Source organism: Neopsephotus bourkii, unplaced genomic scaffold (assembly GCF_033783945.1).
Source record: "Neopsephotus bourkii isolate Nb327-2 ecotype Australia unplaced genomic scaffold, CSIRO-AGI_Nbou_v1 NB_1656, whole genome shotgun sequence".
In the NCBI taxonomy this organism is placed as follows: domain Eukaryota; kingdom Metazoa; phylum Chordata; class Aves; order Psittaciformes; family Psittacidae; genus Neopsephotus; species Neopsephotus bourkii.
Genome location: NW_026902130.1, coordinates 463269 through 479612, shown reverse-complemented (window position 1 = coordinate 479612; position 16344 = coordinate 463269). Strand labels below are relative to the sequence as shown.

The 16344-nt window shown below is 39.4% G+C and overlaps 1 protein-coding gene across 3 annotated transcripts in view; it reads right to left on the bottom strand.

The window, feature by feature from the left end:
- The window catches only part of SKAP2 (src kinase associated phosphoprotein 2), a 114725-nt gene extending 99196 nt beyond the window's left edge, over positions 1-15529 (bottom strand). The window contains exons 1-3 of one of the 3 annotated variants that reach the window (XM_061375087.1): positions 15403-15529; positions 4886-4991; positions 2599-2624 (exon numbers count right to left, since the gene is read on the bottom strand). In XM_061375087.1, coding sequence (XP_061231071.1) covers positions 2599-2624; positions 4886-4991; positions 15403-15451 — 181 coding nt within the window. In that variant the 5' untranslated portion in view covers positions 15452-15529. Of the gene's footprint in view, positions 1-2598; positions 2625-4885; positions 4992-13055; positions 13102-15402 lie in introns of those variants that run through there. The other 2 variants (XM_061375088.1, XM_061375089.1) reach the window with 2 other exon arrangements.
- Positions 15530-16344: the final 815 nt, after the last annotated feature.

Below are 16344 nucleotides of genomic sequence, written 5' to 3'. Positions count from 1 at the left end.
TAATTAATGTACTGTGATAAATACTATACCATGATAATATGGCACATAATATGAACTATTCTTCACCTTTCCTTCCAGCTACAACAAAGACTATTTTATTTGCATTAAAAAAAATAAAAAATGGACTAACTGCCTCCACAAAACAAGGAACAGCAAACATAAAGTTTAAATGTGCACAGTAGTTTTTATTCTTCCTAGTTTGTTTCAGTGCAGTTTCCACATTTCTGCTTCCATCTCTCCCTTTTTCCTAAAGGATATCCTCCTTTTCCACCTTATATTTTGGGATATTTCTTTTTATTCTGGAGGAGGAGGAGCAGGAAAATGTCTGACCAACTCTGGTTTTAACCTCTTTTCAAATGTTTAACCTTTTCTCAAAGGTTAATTTTTTTTCCTCAGTTTTTAACCTTTCCTCAAATTTTCCATTTTTTCAAACGTTTAGGTGTGCACAGAGATATGAATGGCCACAAAAGCTGACCTCACTCAGCTGCTGCCACTGCTTTGTTACACTAGTAGCTGTCCAAGAATCTGACTGCTTACCTCCATGTGGGTCCTTTGTCCTACACCTACACAAGTCATGCCTAATTTGTACAGGCCTGGAGTAAGAATGACACAACTAAATGAGTTTAGCACACACTTCTTGAACTCTGGAAATAATACCAACAACCCATACCATATTTCCTCAAATATTTTGCAAATAAATGTAGGCTCCCATTTCTCATGGTTTGGGTTGTTTGGGTTTTTTTTTTTTTATTTATTCATGTAAAGACACAGAATTTAGAGAAATTTACCCTCACTTGCAGAAAACAATGGTATTACTTTAGAGACCTCTCATTTTATTGACAAATACTGAAAGAAAACTAAAGTATCAGCATTTACAAGCTTCCCCATCTATATGTAGTTCTACAGTCTGAACCAGCGAGACATCATGAGAATTTAAAGGGGCAACATATCCTTCCCAAGAATCAAATGCACTCTAATAAAAGGAATGAGACCAAATACAACCTTCACAGAAGTCAGAACAAGTTATACAGTAACAATTGCAGACTACATCAATTAAAACATCTATTTTGATGGCGATGAGATTTCATTAATTAATAAATTTGTTGAATCAGAAAAGAAATTCCAAATCAAATGCCAGTGAAGAAAGTAAGCACAGTAGAATTTTCCTGACCTTCATAAAAAGCAAACCAGTAAACACAAATTCTGCTCTCTACAGACAACTGTCATGTTTACTGGCAATTCACAGCCCCAGAAAGTTATTAAATCTTCAAAAATGTGCCCTCTGGAAAGTCAGATGCACTTGCAACAAAATAACTACCCTACCTTATTTCATGTTTGTTTAACAAAATAACATTTGACTTTTCTACATTTAGTTCTGTTGGACAGTGAGGAAAGGAAGGAAACTACATTTTAACTTCAATAAGGGTGCTGAGGTACAATATTAAAAAAATAGTAAATTATTTTAATGCATTTTTAAACTAACTACATAGTTTGAATTTACAAAACCTTGGCAACCTTTGGGAAGTTTCAAGCTGTATTTTCTTCTTATTCAGACTGCTATGGCTGTGTAACTTGAGTTAAACAGAGATAAGAAATGTATGAACTTGTTGTGCCTTGTTATAGCATTACTTGCCTAATACGACTTACATATTTTCACTTTATCAGGAGGCACACTGTAGCTCACACGTTTCAACCTCCTTGTCCAGAAACAGACAGTTCTTCAACCACTGCAAAAAAGTGAAGCTTTGCATTGGCTTTTTTGACCTCACACTGTGACCCTCATACCAGCATCCACAGGCTATAGGTCATGACCTCAAGAATTAGCATCATGGAAATAAGAGCCCTTCCAGGTTTAGTTAACAGAACAGAGCACTGTAGCAACACACTCGGACTTCTCTAAACTGAACTCTGCAGCTTTGTTTTAACTCCACTAGAAGACAATAGATAACACACACTTCAGTTTTCATTACTTGCACACTAAATCATCTCCTCTCCAACTGAAGGTCTCAGCTCTGGCTGCACTCTGGAAACATTCATTCAGCATGGATCGAAAGCCAATATCATATTGCCACTAGATGATCCTATTAAAAGGTTAAAGAAACATCACTATGGAATTGAAGACTTTTGCAATGTTAAGAGAAAAAGGCCGAAATAATTTATCCCTATGAAAATTTTGTCTCCTATACAGACTGCTTTGCACAGGCTTCCTCTGGAAAATAAAAAAAAAAAAAAACTGCTTATATGGTCTTTTGCAACGCTACACTAGTCCTAATTAAGCCAGACATAACAAGCTCCTATTCTGAACTATATTTCTAAGCTCATCTTTTCATCAGTAAGCCTTCTCAGAGGCGTTCAATGAAGGAAATGGGACCTGGCTTTGAGCGATGGCTTAGCGAGAACTTGGCAACCGAGAAGCTTATCCCGCTTCCCCCAGCAGGGGGAGCTAGGCTCTTCGGCCTCGGGAGCATCTGGGCACGGCCCGGCACGGCCGCAGCCAGCGCCTTGTGCTCCTCCGACTTAGGGTATGCCAGGGGGCAAAAGTACATCACGGGGGGGGGAAGGAAAAAAAAAAACAAACAAACAAAGCGCGACATTTACCTTTATCCTGGAATTCTTGAGGATATCTGCACAAAGAAGAAGAAATACAGTAAAGCAATGCACTTGCCAATCCATAGTACTAGAACACGGCACAGAACAGTTGCTAGCTTTTAACAAGCTTTGTAGTTGAAACTTAGCACTGCCAAGTTTTCCTTAATAATTTTTTAAGTCTTTATTTTTGCTAATGTATTTACTCGGTTTTTCTTTTGCCTCTGCAGCTGAGAGAATCCCTAGTCACTTCAAAGGAGGCTTGAACAAAACCAAACTCAGAGCTGCCGTTTATAGGGATATACATCTATTCAGTTATCTTAAGTTATAAACATAAATAAGCATCTTTAGTAAATTTTCCAAATGGTAACATATTCCAAAGAGTTTTGTGCACAAGTAAAACCCACTAAGCATACTTTAAAAAAGGTCAGCAGAAAAAAAATCCACAAATACTGGGTTTAGTTGCAATAATCTATGAAATTCAAATTTAAAAGTATTAATAATTAACCAGAAATTTAAAAGTTGATACAGGCCTAAATTAAAAAAGTCATTTTCAAATAGGAATATCTTACCGTACTTGATGCCTAAAAAACTTCTATTGCTATCATCCCAGAGGGGAAAAAATACTATTTCTTCAGAGCTAAATCTTGATATTTCAGGAACAAAAGTAATCATAGGATACAGGTTGATGTATATAGATAAATAATCAGGACGGAGTTATCTAAAACACCACCTGAAGAAGCTTTCATGGACTTTATGTGAAAAGGAGAGGATTTCACCAGAAATAACTGGCAAATAAAATGCAGCTGCCAAAACTATCTTTATAGACGATAAGCAGTAGTATGTGTATCAGGTTAGTCCTCAAGGAGATGTTCATAAGTAACAAGCAGGAGATAAAGGAATGGTCTAGCAATAAGAAACCAAGAAATGCACAGAGATAAAAGGCCAGATCTGAGAAATCCTGTATAGGAAGTAGCAGTGTTAGGCACAACCCAACATGTGGGATGTGAAAGTCAAAGATGACTACAATGTGCATATATTTTATAGCCTGCATGAAAAACAAAATGTTATTAAGACTGAATTACAGGAGGCAAGGAAGGAATCAGAAATTAAAGCAAGACATGAAATCGTGGGGTCACGTAAGCGAATAGCAAAGCATTCAGGGTCAACTGCGTTCATAACTGCAGGTTCCCTCCTTTGATATTTCATCATCAAAAAAAGTTGACTCATAAGACTGAAGATAAAGAGTCAGTAGTGCTGTATCTGCAAGTCATCTGTACAGTCCCAGTTTAGTTCAATAACCCAGATGGGAAAGCATGAAAAGAAAAAAATCCTGGTTCCTTAAAAAAGTAGTTCCCCAAGCATTTATAAACTGAATCAAAGTCACACAAACCCTCAATTACAAGACTTTGGGATACATCTCATGTCTTCCCACAGTTGGTATGATGCAAAAGAGTGATGCCCTTGCCAGGAGTTTGTGCTGTCTTTGAAATTGTAAACAAGTTGCCACAGAGGCAGGAGCATGTCATCAAAGGAAAGGTTAAGAGATATCACACTGGAGTGGATCAGTAGAAAAACAATTTGGAAACAACAGTGGGAAAAGAACAGCAAGTACTAGATTATATCCTAGTTGATCAGAGTTGTAAGAAAAGAGATTTTGTGAGTAAAATTTTGTATCACAAATAAAACTACAGCCAAATCTCTTCAGCTGACTTGTCTGACTGAAATTAAGACACAACAGAACAGAGTCTCAAATCATACCTATTGAGAAAAAAAAAAAAAAAAGAGGAAAAGGGGAAAAGGCCACAGTGCTCTGTGTGGTCTGTCACAGTACTTCACTACTTTAACACTGCGGAAACAAACTATAAATAGTTTCCAGTTATGTTTCAATTTGCTATTACAGAGCTAAATGACAGAACATAAAGTAAAGTCAGCATTCAACTATGCTGGGTTACACCAGCAGAGTATGGTGACAGGAAACTCATTCATATTTGCAATGCATTGTATTTCTTAAATTTCAATGAGTCTTACCAAAGCAGAGGTGAAGGCAAGCTCTACGGAACCAGCCTGCAATCAGGGTTCAGAATGTTACACCAATTCAAATAGGACAAATCCTTCTGTTCCCCTTTCTGACAATCGCAGCAGCTTCAGGAAAGATATAAAGACTTGAACCCATGCAGATTATTTGACAAAATCAGTACCTAAACAAATTTTTGCTAAAATTGTTAAAGGTTACTGAAAGATTGTAAAAACTTTATGTGTGACCTTACAGCATATTAAAGCCATGAAGGTTACTTACCTTGCCTTAACATCTTTTATCTTCTTAAGAAGAACTTCCCTTTTCTCTTTTGCTTTCTTAGATAAATTTTCTCCTTTTAGCGTTTGGGAAATAAATGTGTCAACATCTAAATAAAGAAGAAAAACAAAATACACCTCAAAAAAAGAGCAATACCCATGTAATGAGTTTCTCCTGATACTACTGTGAAAAAACTAAAAAAATTATTTTCAGACCTACACACAGCATAGTTAACGGACATTTCAGATTCTAAATGCGATACATTTGTTCTCTGATCTACTTATGCTTAGCACAGCAAATCCTATGGTGACACTTGATTCTTGCTCACTTAATTATGCCACATAAGTCCTAATAAATTGCAGTACTATAACAATTACTTTCCATCACCTAAAGTAGAGGATAAAGCTAAAACATGGAAATAGGCTTTATGCATGTATTACTGCCATGTTATTTCAGAAGTGCAAGTTACAAAAATGGCTGAGTGATTCATTATTTCAGCACTAACACCTACCCAGCTATTACTAATATAGGTCACTTAGTGGTTACAGCATTTTCAAATGGTCTCACATTGCCTCTGAACTCCCTAAATGACTAAAAGTTCACATCAAAAACCTTAATCCTGTAAACAATTATGGTTATTGTGCCTACCTATCAAAGAAGTCAAACCCAAGTGTGTACTTGAAGTTAAGCATACTTACACTTGTAGAATCGCAAACTAAAGCTCTAATCTGCACTGTAATTTTTAATTCTTATATGGACAATACATTTACATAGTCATGTAAAATCAAAGCATTCCATAAAATTTACCATGGTTCTTTCTAAATATTCATTCCATAGGATAAAAACAATGCAGTGACTGAGAATTTGGATGAGTGCAACTTCGCCAGTAGTATGTTTTCTTGATTAAGAAAAACAATTGAGAAAAGTAACTGTAAAAGTTTCTTATAGTTACCAATCAACATGCAATTATCCTGAAAACTGAAAAGTAGGAATATGCCAAAAAAAACTCTGCTTGTTAATTTGGATTTCTCAGACGTATGAGTAACAACTGTTCACTGAATAAATGAAAGCATACGTAAGTAACAAACACCCCTACACAGTGCCTGTCCACTCCCCATACACACACAGATACATACATGTTGGCTCAATCTGTGTAGATGCAAAATAGATATGGATAGTACTGTTTTAATCCTGTAACTTTTCCAATCTGATGAGATCTTCCATTTTCATAACTCTAAACCAGCCAATTAAGAGCTCAAATATTTGTGAGCAGAAGTTCACGTTTTAAAACAACATTAAATGAATATTCACTGCAGATTTACTAACTGAAAAAATTGACTGCTTTTTTCTTTATGAAACAGAAGTTCAGCAGAAATATACCCCACTTTATATTACAAACTGCAAGAAAACAAATGAAGTTACTCTTTGAGAACACTGGCATAGCTATTGCAAAAATGTCATTCTTTATAAATAATTTATGAGATGATTATTTAGATGTTTAGATTGCTGTCTTCACAAAGCATGGCAGATATCTTCTTTTTGGTTTGGGGGGGGTTATAAAGTATTTTAGGGTTCTGAAGAATAATATTACTCCCCATAAGACAGAGAAGCTTCCCCATTACATTTTCCAAAGCAGCCCTGAAGCAGCATGAACAACCACATTCAGGTCTATGGCATTCCTTCTTTAAAAAGACAGAAGGAAAGGCACTTAACATGCATATTAATGAATCCTGCAGACACACCCCCAACAGCCCCTATGCCCTACACCAAGCATCCCTGGAAACATGTCTTGCCTTAACCCATAAAAAATTTAAACACCTTCATAAATTCCGATTACTAGAATTGGTGATCAAGCAGGCAAATGAGGACCAATGCAGTCCAAAGACCAACCACAAAACTTAGGTCAAAAAACCCAATACTTTTACTACTGAAGGCAAAACCCAAAACCATCAAGTTTCTCTGTCAGTGAAACCCAACCGGATTTTCCAGTGCAAACCAACCTTTCATTCAGGGAGGTACAGGTGATTTAAATATTTGTTTCTTCACACTTTTACATGTTTATTTCAAAAATTAGATAGCAGTTTCAAAGTTCCCCCTGGGCAGTAACATGTGAAAGCTTAGAGGAATTAGTCACATTTATAAGTAAAGAACTATGATTGCACAGTAATCTTTGGACACCAACTAATCACAGAAATTTGCTTCAGAAGTCTTCACCTAAGCTCAGTGGGCTTCTTCACTTCTGAGAAAAGCTCAAAATCCAGGTGAGAACTCTGCCATCACAGGTTTTGACCTGACTGTCAAAGCTTTTTTCAAATACAAATGTTGAGGTAACACAATTACGGAATATGTGGGGAAGAGAAAACAAGTTGATTATCATAAGTAAGAATTTCCACTTCTGACACACACACAATATTCAATAGGATGCTAAAGAAGCAATTTAGTTGAAAAGCACGCTTTACTGTATCACAGATTTTTCTTATCTATGCACAATTACACAGACTGTTATATAACTTGCTCAAGCCATGTTCTTATCCAGTGTTGTAAATTCATCCTGGATGTGGCAGATGCACAGGAGAGGAGTAATTTAGTTCCTCTGGACAAGAAGCAAGAAAGTTCAGGATATCTAAATTGTGATCATCTCTTCACTATCTGTACTTCCAACACTAGGGAAGAGTATGGAAGAAGCAGTCCTGGCTGTTAAGAGAAAGCTTCCTCACTGGCTTAACATAAGGGAATGTTTATGCAGTTTCTCTTACATTCCATTAAGTGATATACCTTGGAATGAAAAGAGGACTCAGGACTCAGTATAACACGATCCAAGTCATATACAGTGAACTTCAAACAAGCAAAAATATTTACCTATTTCTCACCACTATTCTAGTCACCTACTTGCTCTTCTTTCTCCAGGATGATCCAAAATTGACACCTCCTCTGCTAGTTTAATGCGATACAGAAAAGGAAAGTGTAAACTACTAGTCACAAGCACTTGAGAGTAGACATGTTTCTTTATGCTTCAGTAGCAGTTGGTCCATTGAGGAATTTAAAAAGGAATAAAAGATAAACTCCAAACAAAACATCTTTGAGCAGATTTCCAACTTTAAAGCACTTTCACTAATTGGTTACCACACAACAAACAAAACAAATTATTTCCATAAATTGTTCGTTCTTAACAAAATGAGCACCTACTTAGTTACCACACATTGCAGGGACTCAGGTGTTTCCATTGAAAACACTAACATTTCAAAGATAAATAAACTTTGGAAAGCTATTCAACACCAACATTTTTAAAGCTTCTGTGTTAGACTTCCTGATAGCTTGAATACCCATCTTTGTTGCTCCAATTCTTAAAGCTTGTAATTCTACTTCGCATTAGCCATAGCCCAGAAAATTTATATGCCTCCAGAAATGAAAAATAGCTGCTGAACTGAAAGATGCAATTGATATGATTCACTCACAAATTGCTCTGTCAATACAGGTTACAAACTGACAGAAAAAGGAAGTCACACCACAGTCCAGTTCTGTCCACTTCAACCAGCTCGTATAGTTTCAAAGCTTAATTGCTAGTTCATACAACAATCAAAAGCTAAAAGGCCATTTTAATTCTATTTTCATCTACATTCCTTTTACAAGGAAAAAAAGCTAAGATTTATTTTGCACTTCATTGTTAAAACATTTTGTGGTTCTCACTACTTCAATGATTATAAACAGACAACACTGCAAGTTTTTCATTGGTATAAGTCTTTGGCACTATTTCCTTTCATGAAGGCTGAAACTACGCAGATGGGCTTTTTCAAGAACGCTGTAAATTTTTAGCCCAAAGCAAGTGCTGTATTACAGAGTGTTACTCATAACATCACAGCACTTTTGTTGTTTACAGGGTTTAATATCGTGATCATAATTCACACTTAATAAACAAATATACTTGGGACAGAACTACCTCATTGTTGTGTCAGGGTGGGTCAAACACACTCTCATAGAGGGACTCAAAGACTGTTCCCTGGGTCTTCCTTTTTCCCTTCCTCTAACAGATAACCAAAATGTTGTCCATCACACTATCAAAAAGTCAGTCACTTCTTCATCACCTGATGACTTCAGACCATTCAAATGACAGAGAACAATCATAAACTGGCAATGAGATAGGTGTGTTTCCACTCACATAGCAGAGCTTGAAGGCAGCACCCTGCCCATTACCCAAGGAGAATGTATGCTGCTGTTTTGTGGCTGGACATGCATTCATCATATGACAAGGGCCACTTGCGTGGTGTCACCTGCTGGATGTGCTGCCAGTCACACAAGAAGGGAATGGCAGGTCAGCAGCCACCAGCCTTCTCTCATCATTCTCCTCCACCTCAAGGCTTGAGAGAGCTAGAAGCTGGCTGCAAGCCAGAGAATTTGGGAAAGCAGACCAGAGAATTTTGGAAGGTAACACAAGCTAGGCACATTTGTGTACACACTGTCCAAAGGTGACCAGCATGAAAGAGACTGTATCTTTCAGCTTTACATGGACTGGCATTAAAAGGCAATTAATTTGATTTCAAAGTTTTCATGCAACTCATTAGTAGGGAATAGGTCTGAAGACAAATTATCAAGCCGTATCTGTGACTGCCTGTCCTCTTGAATCAAGAAATATGCAAGAATTTTGCTTCTGCTCTCCCCACATCCTCCCCAGCTACATTTAAAAGTCTCTGTCCAGAGTTTGCTAAATTGTCTTTAAAAAAATGTACATATACAGAAACAGAATACATGATGTAAAATAAAAGTAACTGACACATTCTGAGGTGTCAAAATGCGTCAGTCACTTTGATCAAACCTAAGAAATAGGTGAGCATTCCTTTTTAGCGCAAAATCCTGAAATGGACCACCTTTAGAAACTGCTGTACCTTAAATCCACAAAAGCATGGCTATCTTGCTATGTTGCTACACACAAAGTCAGTTTAATGAAAACACTGAGACTCAGTGGTTTCATCTGTGATTTAGAAAGCAGAAATACACACTGACTGCTAAGATTTCTCAAATGAAGCAAATAGATAAGACATCGCTTAAGAAGTTCAAGAAGAAAAATCATAATCAAGGACTACATGCACCTAATCTCACTGGCTGAGTAGTTGAGCATCCTCCCTCTACATTAAAGATGTGAGAAAAGATGAAGCTGTAACATATTAAACGTATCATGAAAAAAAACACACCAGTACAAATCATGATCAGCTTACAAAGTGATTCTAAATGAACTATAATAAAAAATGTTAAGGATTAACCTAAAGATTTACACTATGTGCCACATTATGCTGCATCTATTGTGGTTTGTTGACATATGATTATGAAAGAAACGTAAACCCAGTCAGATGAGAAAGACAGACTCCACGTTAATTGAAAAAGACAAACTAAGTGAATAATGAGTATATAAAAAATAGCCTGTGCCATTTTTATCACCCGTGTACGACACTTATTCTCAAATTTATGGCAGAGACAATTGAACTATGTTTCAAATCACTGGAAGTTATTTCTTACCGGGAATGCCTCCCTGCATTTTTTCACCTCACTCTTTCTATTTTTATTCCATTACTATTGAAATACGTATATATTACCAAAGCTGTAAATACATGTCTGCTCAGAAAATGTCTCCAATAGTCACCCTGGTTTATCTTGTAAAGATGGATTCTTCAGCAAGAACCAAGCATTCATTAAAGCCTTGGAGTTATGAAAATGATACTTGGAAGCAAAGAGTGAAGTTTTAACAATATCCTTTTAAAATTGAAACAGCCAATGAAGAAGAGCTACACTGTACCCAGGTGGCTTTCTCTATGACAGGAATGTAAGGAGTAGGTCCAGCAACAGCTGGCAAGAGGTCACAAAAGGACAGTTCATTTTCTGAGCATCAGGGGTAAATATAACTACTGTAAGGGCCAAAAATAAGATGCAAGCAAAATTAAACTCATACACTGGATCTGCTGTCTTGTAGTTTCCCTGCCTTGCCCTCTTCTGCATGCCATTTCCAGGACGTAACTGAACAAGTGGGCAAACGATATTAACTCAAATAAAGAAAAAAAAAAAAATCACATTGAAAAAAAACCGCAATTTGGACAACATGACTCAGCATTTAAACAAACTCAGTAATCTCGTGGTGGAAACGGTCTACCACAAGAATGTTGTTTTCTGTTTAGTTCTGGGGTCTTGTTTAGTAGAACAAGGAAAATGGAAATTGGGACTGGATATAAGGTTCCGTATGAACTCAAGAAAGAGTTTTATGCCATTTTCATAGCAAAAAAAAAAATCTTTGTGACTTTTAAAATATGAATACAAAAAAAAACCAAACTGGAAATACTGCAAAATGTGAAAAGAAAAATAGAATTTTTAAAAAAGTAATAGGACCCTTACTGTAGTCACAGGTATCACAGAGAGTGAAGACATAAACAGTAATGTATCTAATGATCATGACACCATCAAGAACTCTTACAAAATAAAGAATTCTTAATTCCAACTAAATCTCCATTACTGGGGGGGGGGGGGGGGGGGCAGGGGGATATATAAAATTAAGATTTTTATTTTTTTTTTTCAATCAAGACAACTGAAGCAACGAGTCTGATTTGTGTTACTGGAAAAATAATATGCCTCTGGGGAAGAAGCAGCCTCCAAAATCCTCCTCAGCTGTGGAAAAGCCAAAACATAGGGCATGCATCAAAGAGTAAGGAACAGTAAAAATGAGCAGGCCTCCAACTACTTACATAACCAATAATAATTTGACAAATAAACAAACACCACACAAGTAATATCCTATTTTGTCAAACACCCACAGAATGGTCCTGAACATACAAACATGACAGGGGATACCTTTTCAAAAGAATAGACACAACAGGGCTAGGCTTCCTTCACTAAATTCCCCAAAATCTCAAGCATCATCTAGAAGGTTCAGAGACATGGGCAGGGAAGAAATAAGTTACATACACTGCCACACACCTCCCAGGTGTAAAGAGGAAGATAGGAACAAGATTACTTTCTCCTTCCACCCAAAGCTCAATCCATGACCAGAGGACCCTGTTTCTGTCTCCAGTGTTTCCTTCCCACCACTTGAACAAGTCAGAGGACAGGATTGTGAAATCCTCAACGTCTTCTGCCTTAAGCCTATTGCCACACTGACCTTTCCCCTTCAACTTTACAGAAACAGCTTCCTCCTGTTTCCAGCTAATGCAGTTAGCCCTGAGCTCAAGCTGTGCTTCTGCCTGGAACGTTTCAGTGCCACTGACATGCAACTATAATGACCCTGCCAGCATGTGTGACAGAATTTGTTATTACGTTACAGATATAATATTGTTTAGGTTCAAAGAAAAGCACTCCCAAGTCAGAAAGTTTCCCGTGCAACTTTAATTCATCCCCTGGTGTGTTTACTCCCATTATCACCATGTTTAACTACAGGAGCACTTAGTATGTTTTCCAGTAGGACCCTTACTTGTCCAGCATAGTGGCTGGACAGTACTCCAACAATCAATCAAGGCTAAGGAGGGATAAAGAAATCCATATGATTACTCCTCCACTTGTTTCAGGAGTTGGGAGTTGTAGGCAAAAAGGCCAAGGAGATGAAGAAGAGCACAATATTTATGAGATTTTGTATCTGTCACTGCCTCACTGCTATGTGAATACTGGGTTAAAAAAAAATGATGCTTCTTGCTAGACATTAACTGCATATCCTCAACAGAACCTGATATGAAGAAGTACCCAGCACTTCTAATGGCCACTGAATATAGATACCCATCTCACTTTATTTACTGGAGAAATTAGTACGGCATGGAGACAGGTGAATTTGAATTCTAATTCTGTTCCACCATTGATTATTTTTTGCAACCCCAGATCACATCTTGTTTATTACACTAATTTTACAGACGGGAAAACAATATTTCCTCATCTCAAAGAGGTGCTGAATCAATACTTGTGAGCCATTAAAATAATACATTAAGAAGCACCCTCGAAGAAGAGCATGCAGAAATTAATAACTACCTACTCACTGCAGTCCTTGTATTGTGTAAGAGTTGCTTAATGAATAGTAAAGATATTACAGAGCTCCCTTCCTTCCTCCATTACCATACATCTTCACTACTTGAATAGCTTGAGCAAAAAGAAGCAGGAGACTACATAAATAAAGATTAACAGAACCTAAACATGTCAGTAGAATTGCTCATACGGTCTGAATTACTCCAGTTTCTAAATTTCATGCACTTAACTGCTCACCTTAACAAAGAAACAAAACAAAAAAAAAAGGGGGGGGGGGAAGGGACGAGACGAGAGGTTAACAACACACAAACTGTAAAAAGTAATGTCGTATTTGTTTTAAAAAAGATTAGTGATTTTTTACATTATACAACCAGAATTACCCTTAAATTTATTTCCCTTTGATAATTCTGCAAGTCAGAAGTAAAAGTTACAAACTGTTAGTTGTTCCTCCCTACCCCATTTCCATCCTGTTGATTTCTGGTTACTCCATAATTAAGCTGCCATAAAATTAACAAGTGTTAAGTTAATTTTGCATTGAGTACCAGACCAGACTTGTGTATGAATGCAAATTAAGTTGAAAATACTACCTTTATAATTGTAAAGATGTATTACGTAGCATTTATGCTACCGTAATAACAAAGATTTAAAGATCATAGGTAAATCATTCCATTCTTTGCTTCAGTTCTATAGACAACACTAAAGAAACCACCTCATTCCAGAAAAGCTGAAGCTGTACACACAGTACAACCTAGGGGGTTGTACCTAGATACCTAGATATTTAACTTAAGTCATTGATCATAGTGACTCTGAAATAACATACACACATCCCCCTTGAGGGAAAACAGGTGTTCTCAGTTTCACTTCAAATTACAAACTTTTGTATCACTCTTCCCATGGTAGACTGGATAAAGATGGGGAGAAGAACAAGTTTCAAAAATGAGGCACTATGACAAACAAATCACAGTCTTGAATGATTCCACCTGCATCACACCATTCCCTAAAAAAAAAAAAAAACAAATAAATCCTAGAAGCACTTAAAACATTGAAGCATTTCAAGATCAGCTTCACCTGACGACTGGAATATAGCTCTGAATCACACACACACTTCCTGCGATCAAAAGCTTCAGAACACAGTAATGTCACAGAATATATCAGCGTTTTACAAAGGCTATCTAAGGCTATTTTTACTTTTTTTACTATTATTATTAAGAATCTATGCCATAATAAGAAATCATCAAAAACCTTTTTTTTCTGGTGACTTTTGATGCAGATTTTACTACAGGCGGTATGATTTGTAAACAATATACTCACCACAGCAGTTAACAAAACACTTAAGACAGTTGGCACAATTGCTTTAAAGATGAGAAGATGTGGTAAGAGCAGAATGTTTGAAGCACTAACTGTTACAATCAAAGTGTTACAAAAAAGAACAACCTTCAAAGGTGATAAGCTACTTTACATTCTGCCCAGTAGTGAGTAGTCGATTTCAGCGGGAAGATTTTGAAAAGCATTTGGATGACTTAATCAGAGCTACACAAGTCCCAGTGGCAGAAACAGAAGCTCCCAAAACAGACTCCCACTTATATTAAAATTGTTTCAGGATAGCAAAGCCTTTTATCACTTTTTCCTCTAGGTATAAGAAATCCCAGACTGGAAATGAACAGTTTATTTTAATGAACAACACAAAATAAATTTCAAAAGTGAAATGTACATGAACATCACTACCGGTATTTTTAAGTCCCTACTAACACCATTGCTGATAACCTTTCATGGTGAGAAATCGTCCCACTCCTGTGCTCCAACATACCCGTAAGGGCATGGACAGCCGGAGTCAGACGTATTTGACTGATATGACAATATGCCAGCAATTCAGTGATATCTTAACTCACTTCCATATCGTTAGCCTCGGTTGTTTAGCGGGAAAGTTGGGGGGGGGGGGGGTTGTTGCCGTTAATTCGGGGAAAGGGCCTTGTTGACACCGGAACAGCACGGTGCAACGCAGCCTGAAGGGGAAAATTCCCACGCTCCTTACTCCTGCCCAGAGGCAACGGGCGGGTGCGAATGCCCAGCCGCAGCCCGACGGCAGAGAGACAGGCCAGGAGCGGGACCTCGCTCCTTCCTCATTTCGGGTGCGGCGAGAAGCGACGGGGAGGGAACCGCAGCCCGGCGCCGGAGGGCGGCCGCTGCCAGGGTACAGCGGGAGGAAGTAACCGGGAAAGAGAACTTGACGAGGGGAGGGAAGCCCTGAACACACAAAGTGGAAGCGAGGCACGCTCCGGCGGGGATGCATCTCAAGGGGCTGATTCCCCTGCAATCCCCGGCCGCGCCGGCTACTCCGGGCCGTCACACCCCCTGCCGGCCCGGCCCGGCCCCCCTCACCGCTGGCCCGTCCCCCTCGGCCGCCCCTCCGCCCTGCTCACTGCCCGCCCCCCCAGGAAGCACTCCCTCCCTCCCTCTCTCCCTTCTTTCCTTCCTTCATTCCTTCCTTCTTCCCTCCTCCTCCTCCTCCTTCCCTCCCAGCCGCCGGCCGGCCGTACCTGCGAGGAGGCTACAGACCTCGTTGGGGATGGCGAGTGCGCCGTGCATGGCGGGGGCAGCCGGGGACACCCCGGGGCAGGACTCCAGGGCTAGTCCCAGTCCCAGTCCCGCCAGGGAGGAAGCGGAGGCTCCACCCCCCGGCCGCAATGACACGGCCAAGAACCACAGGGGCGGGGCTTTCTGCACCGGGGGTGGAGCTTACCGCAACGGAGGCGGGGCTTGGCGATGCTTTCTCCGCCTTCTGCTTTCGCGCATGCGCCTCATCCCCACTCCCGATGTTTACACCCGCGGCTGAGGGTCCCCTTAGCAACGCCCCGCCGAGAGGGCTGCATCCCACGTGACCCCTGCCGGCAGCCATTCAGCGTGAGAGCGCGGCGTAGGCCCCTCCCTCCTGCCAGAATCCAACATGGCGCTCAGCTTTAGTCGTCTGCTCGCCTCCGCCCCGAAGCCCAGCAGAAGTTGGCTATTGGATAAGAGTGCCCGGAAGTTCCTCTCTGATTGGTTCATTGATTGTCCCGCCCGAGCCTCAGGCCCTTCCCGAGCTGAGCGTTGGTGGTTCCGGCTTCCCCTCACAGCCACAGATTGGGGCGTAGCCGGATATGAAGAGTGATAAATGTTAGACCTGGTTTCTCTTAAGTACTTTTCCTGCCTGCATTTGGAGCACGGTGCTGGCTTCAAATCACTTGATAGCCGGTGGGATGGCGCTGTCCAGGAAACAAGGTTCTTTGCCGGTTTCACCTCTTCCAGCCCGCCCTGCTGTCATTGCTAGAGCGTGGGTTTGGGGTAGCAGACCTGGTGTCGTTGCCAGACTGAGGGGTTGGGGTAGGCCACTGCAGCCCAGCCTAATGCTGCAGCTGTGCGGTGTCCTTGTGTTTGCAGCTGGCAAAATGAAGCCAGAGAACTTGAGGAAATCGCATACACGAGTGAGGCATGCAGTGAAA